The sequence below is a fragment of the Salvia splendens genome, chromosome 2 (assembly GCF_004379255.2).
Source record: "Salvia splendens isolate huo1 chromosome 2, SspV2, whole genome shotgun sequence".
Lineage (NCBI taxonomy): Eukaryota > Viridiplantae > Streptophyta > Magnoliopsida > Lamiales > Lamiaceae > Salvia > Salvia splendens.
The window spans coordinates 7,134,538-7,147,630 of record NC_056033.1 but is presented as its reverse complement, the minus strand read 5'-3'; the positions used below and the strand labels follow the sequence as shown (position 1 = coordinate 7,147,630).

At 41.5% G+C, this 13,093-nt stretch overlaps 3 protein-coding genes across 9 annotated transcripts; 1 reads left to right on the top strand and 2 right to left on the bottom strand.

The window, feature by feature from the left end:
- Positions 1 to 372: 372 nt before the first annotated feature.
- On the top strand, positions 373 to 4,034 carry LOC121786149 (IAA-amino acid hydrolase ILR1-like 6). Of its 2 annotated transcripts, XM_042184697.1 has the most exons (5): positions 376 to 983; positions 1,249 to 1,374; positions 2,733 to 3,047; positions 3,164 to 3,292; positions 3,390 to 4,034. In XM_042184697.1, exons 1-5 carry the CDS (start codon positions 507 to 509, stop codon positions 3,756 to 3,758), a joined length of 1,416 nt encoding a protein of 471 aa, XP_042040631.1. In that variant the 5' UTR covers positions 376 to 506; the 3' UTR covers positions 3,759 to 4,034. The 2 variants fall into 2 exon arrangements, with proteins under 2 accessions (XP_042040641.1, XP_042040631.1); XM_042184707.1 differs by lacking the exon at positions 1,249 to 1,374 and having other exon boundaries at positions 373 to 983.
- Positions 4,035 to 4,202: 168 nt separating this feature from the next.
- On the bottom strand, positions 4,203 to 11,468 carry LOC121786160 (delta-aminolevulinic acid dehydratase, chloroplastic-like). Of its 6 annotated transcripts, XM_042184760.1 has the most exons (14): positions 9,738 to 9,835; positions 9,055 to 9,381; positions 8,621 to 8,726; positions 8,455 to 8,528; positions 8,255 to 8,323; positions 8,062 to 8,145; positions 7,898 to 7,967; positions 7,535 to 7,590; positions 7,313 to 7,434; positions 7,093 to 7,128; positions 5,009 to 5,044; positions 4,851 to 4,932; positions 4,696 to 4,773; positions 4,203 to 4,458 (listed from the first exon to the last, which is right to left on the bottom strand). In XM_042184760.1, the coding sequence occupies exons 2-14, from the start codon at positions 9,349 to 9,351 to the stop codon at positions 4,291 to 4,293; spliced, it is 1,278 nt and encodes a 425-aa protein (XP_042040694.1). In that variant the 5' UTR covers positions 9,352 to 9,381; positions 9,738 to 9,835; the 3' UTR covers positions 4,203 to 4,290. The 6 variants fall into 6 exon arrangements, with proteins under 6 accessions (XP_042040694.1, XP_042040659.1, XP_042040653.1 ...); XM_042184725.1 differs by lacking the exons at positions 5,009 to 5,044; positions 7,093 to 7,128; positions 9,738 to 9,835 and adding an exon at positions 11,347 to 11,468; XM_042184719.1 differs by lacking the exons at positions 5,009 to 5,044; positions 7,093 to 7,128.
- Positions 11,121 to 13,051, bottom strand: LOC121786189 (tRNA (adenine(58)-N(1))-methyltransferase catalytic subunit TRMT61A-like). The gene is made up of 4 exons (XM_042184770.1): positions 12,896 to 13,051; positions 12,315 to 12,801; positions 11,667 to 11,911; positions 11,121 to 11,575 (listed from the first exon to the last, which is right to left on the bottom strand). The coding sequence occupies exons 2-4, from the start codon at positions 12,761 to 12,763 to the stop codon at positions 11,343 to 11,345; spliced, it is 927 nt and encodes a 308-aa protein (XP_042040704.1). The 5' UTR covers positions 12,764 to 12,801; positions 12,896 to 13,051; the 3' UTR covers positions 11,121 to 11,342.
- Between the last annotated feature and the right edge of the window lie 42 nt (positions 13,052 to 13,093).

Genomic DNA, 13,093 nt, shown 5'->3' with positions numbered 1-13,093 from the left:
CAAATCAAATTCTGCATCTTAAAGCGTAACTATATTTGTTGTATGAAACATCATTACTACATAAATAGAAATGGCATTTATTTTATTATTATCAAAATTTTACAGTCATACCGATGAAATTTGGGAATAATGACTAATGAGTCCGATGTCTATAGAAAATGTGACAATTTTGAATTTAAAATTAGATAAAAATCTTATTTAGAGTTGCAACCAAAAATGGTAAGAATAATCCTTCACTTGGGTATGGGATAATGGCGGGCTCCACTGCAGAACGTACTTGATTAAACAACTCACCATTTCCCCACGTGACATATATCTATTTGCGCCTTTCAACAGTTGGTCCTTTTTCCCCACGTGTTCTTATTCTACCAATACCTTCCTTAATTCCTTTTCTACACCATCTCTCTCTCTCTCTCTAAACAGAAAAACTCCATTAACAGATCTCTCTCTCTCTCACACAAAATACACTCAACTGTAGTAATACTACTGCTACTTCTACACTAGCAATGAACACGCATCTCCACAAATCGCCGTTCCTATCGCTCGCGGTCGCCGCGCTCGCCTTCTCCTGCATGATCACCACCGCGCCACCGCCGGAAGCGGCGACGGAGAGGTCGAGCGATCACGACATCCTCTCCTACTTCGAATCGGCGCTCAATTCTCTTAGGTATCCGCCGCTGAAGCTGAAAAACCACTCCTCAGCGGTACAGGTGGCGAAGAAATCGGCCGCCGACGAGATCGCGAGGATCGCGCGGGGATCGGATTTCGTGAAGTGGATAAAATTCGTGCGCCGCGCGATACACGAGAATCCGGAGCTGGCCTTCGAGGAGCACGAGACCAGCCGCCTCGTCCGCCGTGAATTGGACGGTCTGGATGTCGGCTACCGCTTTCCATTGGCTAAAACGGGGATCAGAGCGATGATCGGAACCGGCAAGGCGCCGTTCGTCGCCCTCAGAGCCGATATGGATGCTCTGCCGATCCAGGTTCTACTTTTTTAAATCCCTAATTTGTTTATTTTTCCCCCTTTAGTAAACCTTCCATGTTCGTCTTTCGCGTGTTTTCCGTTTTTTGATTCGGTGGAAAGAGGGGACAATTATTAGGGAATAAAAGGAAGATTAATTTGTACGTTGTTGGTGGTATGCCTAATTGACTTCCACCTAGTGTTTATGGATATGGTACCAATTTTTGACCTCTAAACCTGTGGAAAATCCTCTGTTTTTCAAATTTGGCATTTATTGTTATTGATAGGAAGCCGTTGAATGGGAACACAAGAGCAAAAACGCGGGTAAAATGCACGCCTGTGGCCATGATGCTCACGTGGCGATGCTCATGGGCGCAGCTAGGATCCTTAAGGCTAGGGAGAATCACTTGAAGGTCAGTTCAGCCACATGAATCATCTTTAAGCTAATCATAATGGCGGTGTCGAATAATAGTTGATGCAAGTTGCGGATAGAATAAGCCACATTAGTGCTCTTATATTAATGCTTTTATGTGATTAAGAGAATCAAGACTCTGATCTTACTAGGGAATCTGTTGACATGTGGTTGCTGGCTTTTATCTGTACATGACTAAGTTAGGGGTCTCTTACTAATTAATTTCATCTTTTTGATGGGGGAATAACACTTTACGGGCATCTTAGTACTAACAGAGTATTTTGATGCTTTGTTAGTGGAGTAACTAGGCTTGGCATCAAATGCAGCGAAATCCAAAATTTCGTTGAGAGTTTTTCAACTAACAAATTTAAAGCATTTTGATAAGGAAAGTTTTTGTGGATCTTGTGTCACCAGAAAGTTTTTGATAAGGAAAGATCAAAGGCAATTTTCAATTCCTCCTAGTACAGTTATTCAAAGTTATCATGTCTCAATAAATATCATGCCCCATGACATTTATATATTTCCTCAGAAGTGCCACATCAGGTTAACAGATTTGTATGATCGGAACAGAATGAGATGTACAGAATACTCGTCTAGTACTAGCATGAGCAGTAAAATAATCCATGTCTTTGGGAATGTGCTGGTAAATTCTAGACAGTGACTGCCAACTACTTGCACCGGGACCATTTACATCATAATCATCGAAAAGTTTAGGGTTTCTCTTTCATGAGCCTCATCATGTTATGTTGGTGATGGTCGTGGGTGGTGAGGAGAATTGGTAACTATAGTCTGAAAGAGGAGCAAGTGATCTGTATTCAATATTCCTTCCTAAGCTTGAGTGTGACTCTTTATAAAATAAATTAAAAACATAAAATCAAGTCTTAGCTACTTCTGGATCTCAGGCTGTGCATAATTGTGATATAGTTGAGGTAAATTGTAAGCGACGTGAACAATTTGATTAGCCACTAAGACATGTGGTCGTAATGTGCGCCACTAACCTTCGATTGATCTTTCATTTCTTACTAATCAGTGTGCACATCAGTAAAAATCGACTTTGTTCGAGACAGGGACCTTGCCTCACCTATTTTGTACCCTTCCATATGAGGTTAATTTTCCAAAAGGCCATTGCCAAAGGTTATCCACCCACTGATTATTGCATTTTTATCATTTTCTGTCGGTTCTTCTATCCATTAAAGGTCTTACATGGAAATGCATTCATATATGACGAGAATAATCTAAATCGCTGTTAGAATCATGGGGTCATCGGATAATGTCAAGTGCATTAATGGAAATATTTGAATTCTTGTGATGAGGAGACTGTACTTATTTTTAACTCTGCCAATATTATGCTTATGGCAGGGGACAGTGATTCTGCTCTTTCAGCCAGCAGAGGAAGCTGGGAATGGAGCAAAAAGAATGATTGAAGAGGGAGCTCTTGAAGATGTTGAAGCCATCTTCGCGATGCATGTATCTCATCTTCTCCAAACGTCTGTCATCGGGTCAAGATCCGGTCCTTTACTAGCTGGTTGTGGTTTCTTTAAGGCTATTATAACTGGCCAGCAGATCACTAGTGGGAATTCCCATCACTCCAGTGACCTTGTCTTAGCCGCCTCAGCTGCAGTGATCAGTTTACAGGGCATTGTATCCCGCGAATCTAATCCTTTGGATTCTCAGGTAGGTTACAAATTCAATATCTACACTGCCATTTCTTCCTAAAGAATGAAGTTATATCACTAGTTCTAATAGATGTGCGAAAACTAATAATATTCAATACTGTTTATATACCCCAGGTTGTCTCTGTTACTTTCGTGGACAGCAGAGACGATCCTAATGTTTCGCCAACGAGCATAGCGTTTGGTGGCACCTTGAGGGCATTCTCTACCGCAAGCTTCCAGCGGCTTGTAAAACGAATAGAAGAGGTCCGTGACAATTCGTCCGAGCAGTCTTTAACTATTTGTGCAATAGGGCAGCCATGAATGACCCATGTTTTTTAACCTTGAATCATCTCATAAACAGGTGATAGTAGCCCAAGCTAAGGTCTACAAATGCTCAGCAACTGTCGACTTCTTCAAGGACTCGGACTCGATCTACCCTCCCATGGTGAACAACGACCTGATGTACGAGCACGTGAAGAGGGTCAGCACCGACCTAGGGGGCCCCGCGAACTTCCAAGTCGTGGAGCCTGTCATGGGGGGCGAGGACTTCTCCTTCTACTCGGAGGTGGTCCCCGCAGCCTTCTTCTACATAGGCATAAAAAACAAGACACTTGGCTCCGTGCACTCGGCGCACTCCCCTCATTTCATGATCGACGAAGACGCACTCACTGTAGGCGCGGCGACTCATGCAGCGATTGCTGAGAGATACCTAAGCGAACGCGCGCTGTAAATGGGGTTCGTCGAGAGCAATGGTGATGTGCATATCTAAATTTTGGTTAAATTAGGAAACAGGTAAATGGGAAGCATTAGAGAATTATCTCACTCTCCCCCATCCTAGAAGGGTGGCTGTGTTCATAGGAGCAGAAGGAGGAGAGTTAAGAGTATTTATTCATTCTTCTCTCTCTCTTCATGTAGAGCCACCATTTCTCTAGCTGTGTTATGCCTCATTATAATCATGTATCTTCTTATACATTGATTCTAAGTGAAATGCTGTTGGCTTATATAATTGTTCCTGTCCAATTATCTGTTGTTTTTGCTAACCAAATGTATCCAGCTTAATAAAAAGAATTTATAATTAGCACCGCAAGCATTTGCTAATATCCCGACATATGAAACACAGTGTAGATAGGATTATAAATAATCAACAAAAAATAAAATGAATTTAAGATGGTTACATAAAATTAAAAGCTGCAAGATGCATAGTTGAAGGAATCCAATTCTGACAAAATTCTACACACAACACATGAGAGTTGGGTTACATCTCACCTCTTCTCCCCACACATGCATCTAGCGGCTTGCAAAGCAAAATATGTGAGGATGATGTCTGCGCCTGCTCGTCGAAGACACATCAGCGACTCCATCATCACCCTCTCCTCGTCTATCATTTTCAGAACCCCGCCAGCCTTGATCATCGAGTATTCGCCCGACACCTAATAGTACACAGCAAGAACGACGTGTGTCACTCAATTTTACCAAGGCGGATCCTCAACTGCAAGATCTCCTATTGCATCCACGGATGATTGCCACATGTCAAGAAAATCACAAAACCTACCAATTGCCATTTTCTTGAAATGTGGCAATCGTCCGTGGATGTAATTCAAAATGCTGCACGATGACTGCCTAATAGGTTTTCGAGATATTTTGAGTTTCGATTTTGAATGAGTTACCTGGTATGCTGCAACGGGCAAAGAAGAGTTATCCCTCAGAAGGCGTATAATGTCGAGGTAAGGTAGACCCGGCTTGACCTATTAACAATGGAAATATCGTTACCAAGCGTTCAGATCGAAGTCTGCATTAAAGCTGTGATCATAGTCATACTAACCAGAAGGATATCAGCCCCTTCAGCCTCGTCCTCATGGGTTTCGATAAGGGCTTCTCTATAGTTAGCTGGATTCATTTGGTACCTGTTTTTACAAGTTCATGTTACTACAAAGTCTGCCATTGAGGAAACTCGAGATGAAGATAGAGTAAGCGACGCACGTCTTTTTGTCTCCGAATCTCGGATTTGAGTCTAAGAGCATCCACAACCGTGCTCTTGCCAGCGGCACGGTTGTGGGCCCGGACGGTACTATTCATGCCTGCTCTCTGGCAAGAGCACAACACCCACAACTGTGCTCTTCCGCAAGGACGAGCACAATTAATTTAAAATTCAATTAAACAATAACATTTCCATAATATTAAAATTCATTTAAAAACCACAATAAATATTACAAATGACAAATAAAATTAAACATTACATAATTAAAATCCTAAAAATGAAAAATTACATAATTAAACTCCTAAAAATTAAAATTTACATAATTAAAATCCTAAAAATTAAAAAAACCACTACTCGTTGCCGAATTTCGCCCACATGTGGTTGATTAGGTCTTCTTGTAGTTGATTGTGGATTCGAGTATCGCGCATTGTGTGTCTTGTCTCGATCCTCTGGCCAACCGTCGTATGCTCGCCTCGGCGTGGGGGAGACCTCGCTGTTGATCTTCCGGCTTCGTCCTCGTCGTAGAAGCTAGCCGCCCTCGGCCCTTCGTCGGCTATAATCATGTTGTGTAATATAATACACGTGAACATGATGTCGGCGATATTATTCACGTACCACAGCCGAGCCGGGGCCTTCACAATGTTGAATCGAGCTTGAAGGACCCCGAAGGCTCTTTCGACGTCCTTCCGCGCTGACTCTTGACGCTGCGCAAAAAGAACCCGTCTCGGGTCGTGCGGGTTGTGGAGCGTCTTCACGAACGTCGACCACCTTGGGTAGATACCATCGGCGAGATAGTAACCCATGCGGTATGTATTTCCGTTGATGGTGAAGTCGATCGCCGGTGCTACACCATTCATCACATCATTGAAGAGTGGTGAAGAATAGAGCACGTTCAAGTCGTTGTTGGATCCGGCAACGCCGAAATATGCATGCCAAATCCATAGGCGATAGTCGGCGACCGCCTCAAGAATAAGTGTTGGGCCGCCGCCTTTGTGACCGCTTAAGTGTTGCCCCCTCCAAGCAGTCGGGCAATTCTTCCACCTCCAATGCATGCAGTCAATGCTGCCAAGCATTCCGGGAAAGCCATGGACTGATTCGTGAAGACGAAGCAACCGTTGGCAATCATCGGTGGTGGGTGCCCGAAGGAATTCATCCCCAAAAGCAGAACGAACGCCCTCGCAAAAATTCTTTAAACAAAGGATTCCAGTGGACTCACCGATATGCAAATACTCATCGAAGATGTCGGCCGTTTGCCCAGTAGCGAGTTGTCGGATGGCACACGTACACTTCTGCAACGCCGTGATACTTTGCCGGCCGACTGCATCTACACCTGTTTGAAAGTATTCAACACGTGCGGACAATGTGTTGACAATTCGCATGAACAAGCGCTTTGACATGCGAAAACGGCGCCTGAAGTAATCTGCCGGAAACCGCGGATGGTCGGCAAAGTAGTCGGCAACGAGCCTTTCGTGGGCTCCCTCCCGGTCACGATGGATGTAGCGGCGATTTGATCTAGTGCGTTGAGGAGGATGAGCGGGGGTATTCGCCGCGACATATGCTTCGTAAGCGGCACGATGTTGTTCGTAGTATTCTTGTTCTTCGCGCTCCGCTTCCGCCATGAGATGAGTGAAATCCATTTGATGTTTTGAGTGAATGTTGAATGTGTTGATAGTTTGTATAAGAATTATGAATGAGAGATGAATGAGAGGTGAATTGATGTGATAAATGAGTGATGAATGTTTGTATTTATAGATGATTTTGGGAAAAAAATAAAAATAAAAAAATCAAAAAAATTCAGAAAAAACGGGAAAAAACGGCCATATTTTTGGGATTTGGAAAATATTTTTTTTATTTTTTAGCATTATTTATAATTAAATACCAATTTTTAAAAAAATAAAAAATGTTTAAACACAACGGCTATGCTGTTGACGAATGGGAGCGCGCCACGTGTGCGTCCGCTGGCACGGACGTGCTCGATACATCGAGCAGCCGTGCCAGCGGCGCGAGCGCAGCGGCGGCGGATGGCGTCCGTGCCAGCGGCGCGGACGGCGGGGGCGACGGACGCCACCGCTGCGCATGCTCTAAAGCTTCTCGGAAAGGGCCGTAAAATGAGCTAGCATACCTGAAAGAACAGTGTATAGAAAGTGTGAACTAGAAATCTTGAATCGGAAATAGTGAATTACCAGCTCTTCCATGATTCAAATACATCGTGTATGTGTGTGCGCGCGCACGCGTGAATTCTTAAAAAAGCAGCAGGCATAGGGAACTTTGTCAAGCAAGAAAATAAGATTGAAGCAAGAAAATACTTGGCTGTGTAAGACATAATGGAGACGTGCTGAAATCCTTCAGCATCCAGAGCAGCTCGAATAGCCCCGATACGACCATCCATCATATCACTGGGGCTCACAACATCGGCTCCTGCTCTGGCCTACAAACGACGTTCACAAGGTAATAAATCATAAATCAATGAAACCTCAAAACCAAGTGAATTCTTGCGAAACTGTATGCTATGTCGGATTCGTTGTTACCTGAGAAACTGCTTGTTTACAGAGCTGATGTACAGTTTCATCATTCATGATAACTCCTACACAGTTCACAAATCACAAGTTACCTTTCAAGTGTTATCTCAACCAAATATGCCATGACGAGAGACAACTCACACAAGCCAAGCGGTTTTGTTTCAATCACGAAGCCACAAAATCCTCATAAATAAAAGGACATTCATATCCAAGATAAAATGGCATTAAGTATGAAGAGAGACACAAGACCAGCAGTTTTGTTTCTATTGAGTCCAAATAATCAGAATATGAAAAAGTGACATTTAGCAATTTTTAGTGAATTTAGATAATACTATATTAGTGTCCCAGCACACTTAAGGAAGCAGATCTTACCATCTTCCCTAACAATGCCATCGTGCCCATCGGAGGAATACGGATCTAAAGCAACGTCAGTGTATATAACCTACGAGGGATACAGATTAACGATCATCACATCCACAAATATGAGATAGGACAAAAAGGAGCCAATATATATAGTACTAAAACAACTAACAGACAAGATCAGGATACTTGTCTTTAAGAAGTCTTATCGTTCTTGGCACCAGCCCGTTGTTGTTATAAGCTTCGTCGCCTGTGGAAGTCTAGAAAAGAATCCAGTTGAATTAATACTTCCCCCCAACTCAAGAGATCTAGATAAGGACTCATGCTATGCTAGTAAAAAATGGGAAAACATTTCGAATAAATGAGAACCTTCAAAGCATCGGGGACTTTTGGGAATAGCACGATGCTGTTAACACCAACATCTCGAGCCTTACCAACCTGAGCAAGACGTGCAACATTGGTTAGACAATCAACACAGTTTCTTTGAGACGAAAATCGTTGCAGTAACCATAACCAACATAGGATCAAGTAAATCGTAAAAAGAGATAATAGCTTCAAGAAAAAACAACCTCTTCCACAAGTCCATGTCTCCATCCAAGCCTATAACATCCAGGCATTGCTCCAATCGGAGTGTCTTCTTCTCCTGCACGTTATAATGCTATGAGATCGTTTCTGAGCGCAACATCAACATGTAGAAGAAATGTTCTGGTGCATAAAGCAGACTTTCCAATTCACCTTCATGAATGAAAAGTGGATAAACCAGGTTTGCAGGGCTTATACTAGTTTCTTGGAATGCAGCCCTCGGTGATCTGCGATTCCTCCTTGGTCTTTTACTAAGCGGCTGTTACAAACAATATGAAGATCACCCATAGCACTATCAGTACATGAGCACAACCAGATTCATCAAAGCTTGTCATCAAAGCTTGTGGAAGCGATTTCCCAATGAAACAAAACATGCCTTACAAATTTTGGATAAGATTAATTTGAAGCGGATATTCGAGAACTATGGCAGTTAAACATAATTATAACATAGTACAATTCAATTCTCTACAGATACCAAAATATCTTAAGCTCCTGATGATCAAAATAAGCACACACATCCAGAGATGCCCTGAGTATCAATCCTAGAACACATGCCCAATAGGGGTTCATAAAACGAGCAAACCTACAAGGGGGGTGACGAGAGGGGTCCCGGCCGGTGCAGATGGCTTTGGGGGCACAGGGGGGGCTTCTGGAACAATCCCAGCAACGACAGCGGCCTCACACTCCTCATCGCTCTTTCCCATCTTCTTAACCGGCCCGTCACTGTGAGCCTTAGCAGCATTCACTGTGAGGGTCCTTGGTGCAAATTTGACCGAGTGAGGCTTTTCACAAGTGACATTCTGAAGCACTTTCAGCCCTACATACTCAAATTTCACACCTTTAGCAGTCCCAAAATTCACTGAGTTGATCGTCATTGAAGCCATAAAGGTCCAAGTTTATCAATACAAAAAGGCCTGTGCAATGCAAGGAAACACATATTCAGTCTCAGATTTTACAGTTTTACAACAATGTGAATCTATGCATTCGTCTATTCTTCTGAGAAACTATACCAATGCTGCACATAATTGAACGTATTCTTAGAGAAGTAGGAAAAGATCGAAGAGAGAGAAGAAATGAAGCGCATCAAAGATATCATACTCTAAGATTTGAGCAAAAATAAAAATAAAAACGGAATCTTGGTGACTTGATTGCCAGTATTAATTGAAACAAAGTCGAAGAAACAGAACCGATTTAAAAGTTGATTGACAAAATCGCCATTTGTGAACAGAAAAATCCCTAGGAAAAAATAGAAACAAAAAATGATTACAACCTTTTAGCTCCTCTCTCTGTCAGTGTGAGGCATTATCTGGAAAAAGGGATTATAATTGGAGAATGATTTGGGTCTGTTTGTCACGTGAAGAATTCTGGGGATAGAATTGGTTAACACTGTAGGAAAAGTAACCGCAGACAAAGGGGTAGTTATTTTGTTGGCTGCCTAACAGTCTAACTAACATAAAAGAGGCAAGAGATTTGCTTTTAAGTTTTGATTCACTGTTTTTCTTCAACAGGTAATTAACACAGTAAATTTTATTGAAAATGGTACAGAGAAGAAATCATATATTGACTCCCAACTCAGATCCCACTTTTCTTCAGCTTCTCATTTTTGTCCTCCTCATTTACCTTCTTCTCATCCTCCTTCCCATTCTCCTCTCCTTCTTCTCCTTCTCCTCCTCCTACTTCTGCTACTTCTCCCTCTTCATTTCCTTCTCCCTCTTATCCTTCTCCTTCTTCTTCTCCTTATCCTTCTTCTCCCTCTCCTTCCCTTTCTTCCTCCATCTCTTCTCCTTCTCCTTCTTCTTCTTCTTCTGATCCTCCTTCTTCTCCTGATTGTACTTCTGCTTCTCCTCCTTCTCCTGCTTCTACTGCTGCTTCTCCCTCTTCTTCTCCTCCTCCTTCTTTTCCCTTTCCTTCTCCTTATCAATCTGATTATCCTTATCCTTCGTCTACTCCCTCTCCTCCTCCTGATTATCCTTATCATCCTTCTGATTATCCTTCTCTCGGAGAGTTTCCTCCCTTGAAATTGAAATATTTTCTTCCATAAAGTAAGTGTATTTCATGTATTGGAGTAATGTTATTTTTTCCATTACAGGGGTTCTTTTTGTGTAATTGTGATGATATTATAAACATTTGCAATCCTTTGATTTAAATTGGGAGTTTGAAGTTGCTTCCTACCAAGTTTATATCTTTGCCTTCTTGTATGTCACACAGACTCACATGCAACATGCAATGCTAAAAAAATATACCGTCGAGAAGAATATTATATACGCCACTGCAATCATTTTTTATTATTTCAGAATTATTTTCCCATTTATTCATAACGAGATACTACTACTAAAATAAGAATTACATAAAACAAACAATTGGCACTGGGATTTACTGTGTAGTATATAATTATACATTTTACATACTTCAATAAGAATATCCAATAAATACAATAAGTCAAAATAAAAGTGCTACCAAAACACAATATGAAATCTCTACCAACACGATACCAAAATTCTACCAAAATCACCAGAATGCTATGGCATGACAATCTTTCTAACTTTTTACAATGTCAAAGAGTATTAAATCATTGTCCTCTAAAATAATTACTAGTATTATCTCTTTATATGATGTTACTATGTTAGGACAGCCAAATTATTGTACCTCAAAATTATGCCTATGATAAGAATCATAATATTCAAATAAACCGCCACCAGGAAACAAACTAAAGGACAATTTCGAATCTCTACATTTTGAGAGGAAAAAGAATGACATTCAACCAAAGCTCTAAGTTAACTATATGACAGAATTCGAAGTATAGACTATAATTTGGCACAACAAAAAAGTCTCAACTGCTGCTATCAGCAATACACAGAAGTTCTAATTCTAACTTCTACCTGATGCAATTGAGTCTAGCAAATGTCAAGTAACCCGTATGCCCCCTCGTCTCACCCATTCGTCTAGCCAAGACAGTCTGAGGTCGAGAATTCTCCTGTCCATTTGTGGACCGTTGTCTTTTCTTGCAACCCTTAAGAGATGCCAAAACCCCATCACCATCCTGCCAACTTGGCAAGTGCCCTTCTCGAACTTCATATGTGTGGAGGAGTATCTCAAATGTTCTTATATCTGCAACATTGAACAAGTTAGATAATTAGTTTGGAAATGGTCAGCACAAATTTAGAGGTTTTCAAGTTGAAAGTTTAGAGTAGCAGTCTACCGGTAAAGGATGATTTGAGTGTCTCACAAGATCTCTGCACTTGCTCAATACAGGGAGAGAAGGAGCACAAGACCCCATCTTGCTGCAGCATTTTTGCAGCAGAAGGAATCGCTAGCCATGGCTGAGGCAGGTCGAGGAAAACAGAATCCGCCCTTCCCAAGAATTCATCTGGGAAACCCTCACCTTGTATGTCTCTCACACCAACCGTCACCAAACTACTCAATCCTATGCGTTCAAAATCCTCCCTGAAACAAACAATTACACATACATGTATGTTGTCATAAAAATTGGCAAAAAAGTCACTCAAAAACACAGAAATCCGCCCAAAATACTTCTAACTGCACATCCAATTAGTATAATAAAATATGAAGCACCTCAATTTTCATCAAATAGCAAAAAACCCTATTCGAAGGAAGGAAATACTTCTAACTAAATAGACAATCAAACATGGTCAAATTTCAAGCATTTCAGATTTCATCAAATAACAAAAACCCCTGCAAGATGAAGACTGTGATTCTAACTGAAAATACAATCAAACTTAGTTAAATTTGAAGATATGAAATAGCATTGACATAATGATAGGAATAAACAACAAACATAAACGCTCAAGAGCCACAAAACGAGAGAATGAATACACAAACTAGTAACCTGGCTGAAGCAGCCCTCTGTTCATGGAAATCAAACGTATAAACATGGCCATGGGGAGCAACAGCACGTGCAAGAGAAGTAGACAAGGATCCACTTCCCGTGCCGGATTCAAGCACCACGCAACCAGGAACAATCTCCAAATACATAACCACGAAACTTATATCCGCAATATATAGAATTTGCGTCCTGTGGCTCAAAACCAGAGTCCACAGCTCAGGCGTCGGAGCCAATAAATAAACGAATCCGCCTTTACTGCTGAAGATCTTAGAGCCGAACGGCTTCCCAATCCAATCAGAATGCTTGAACATACCAAAACGGTTCTGTAAAACCCCCTTCTCCGAAACTTGTACAGCCTTCATCACGTCGTGCCGCTCATACACAATGACCAAATCTCCCTCCGTTATGCAGCGGTTGAAGGATAGCGTTTTGGTTGAATCAGTTGGCAACATCTTTGGCGATTTTCCAATCCAATTTCAATAAGTATCCGCTGTTTTTCTAGAACCAAATTAGAGATTTGCACAAGCAAAAAGTAAAGGCGAATTGTATGAAAAAGTTTATTAGGTTTTGGAATCCATACTTACACGCTGATACACAGAGATGATTCGAGGGCGAAGACGTCGATGGCGGAAGCGGCGGTGAGGGTATTGGATGTGAGCGGGCAGTGCTCGGCTTTAGTAGGGTTTAAAACTTTAAATTCTTTTATTTTTAAATGATAAATAGCGAGAGCATGAGATAAAAATTGGTTGTTTTTAAATTTTAAAGTGAACTTTAAAAATAGT

Coding starts and splice junctions, on each gene's coding strand:
- LOC121786149 (XM_042184697.1), top strand. CDS start 507: ATGAACACGCATCTCCACAAATCGCCGTTCCTATCGCTCGCGGTCGCC. Junction 1,375..2,732: donor CTAGGGAGAATCACTTGAAG/GTCAGTTCAGCC, acceptor TGCTTATGGCAG/GGGACAGTGATTCTGCTCTT. Junction 3,048..3,163: donor CTAATCCTTTGGATTCTCAG/GTAGGTTACAAA, acceptor TATATACCCCAG/GTTGTCTCTGTTACTTTCGT.
- LOC121786160 (XM_042184760.1), bottom strand. CDS start 9,351: ATGGCTTCAATGACGATCAACTCAGTGAATTTTGGGACTGCTAAAGGT. Junction 8,529..8,620: donor TCCACTTTTCATTCATGAAG/GTGAATTGGAAA, acceptor TATAACGTGCAG/GAGAAGAAGACACTCCGATT. Junction 4,774..4,850: donor AAGGGGCTGATATCCTTCTG/GTTAGTATGACT, acceptor CATTGTTAATAG/GTCAAGCCGGGTCTACCTTA.
- LOC121786189 (XM_042184770.1), bottom strand. CDS start 12,763: ATGTTGCCAACTGATTCAACCAAAACGCTATCCTTCAACCGCTGCATA. Junction 11,912..12,314: donor CAGAGGGCTGCTTCAGCCAG/GTTACTAGTTTG, acceptor TGTTTGTTTCAG/GGAGGATTTTGAACGCATAG. Junction 11,576..11,666: donor ACTCAAATCATCCTTTACCG/GTAGACTGCTAC, acceptor TCAATGTTGCAG/ATATAAGAACATTTGAGATA.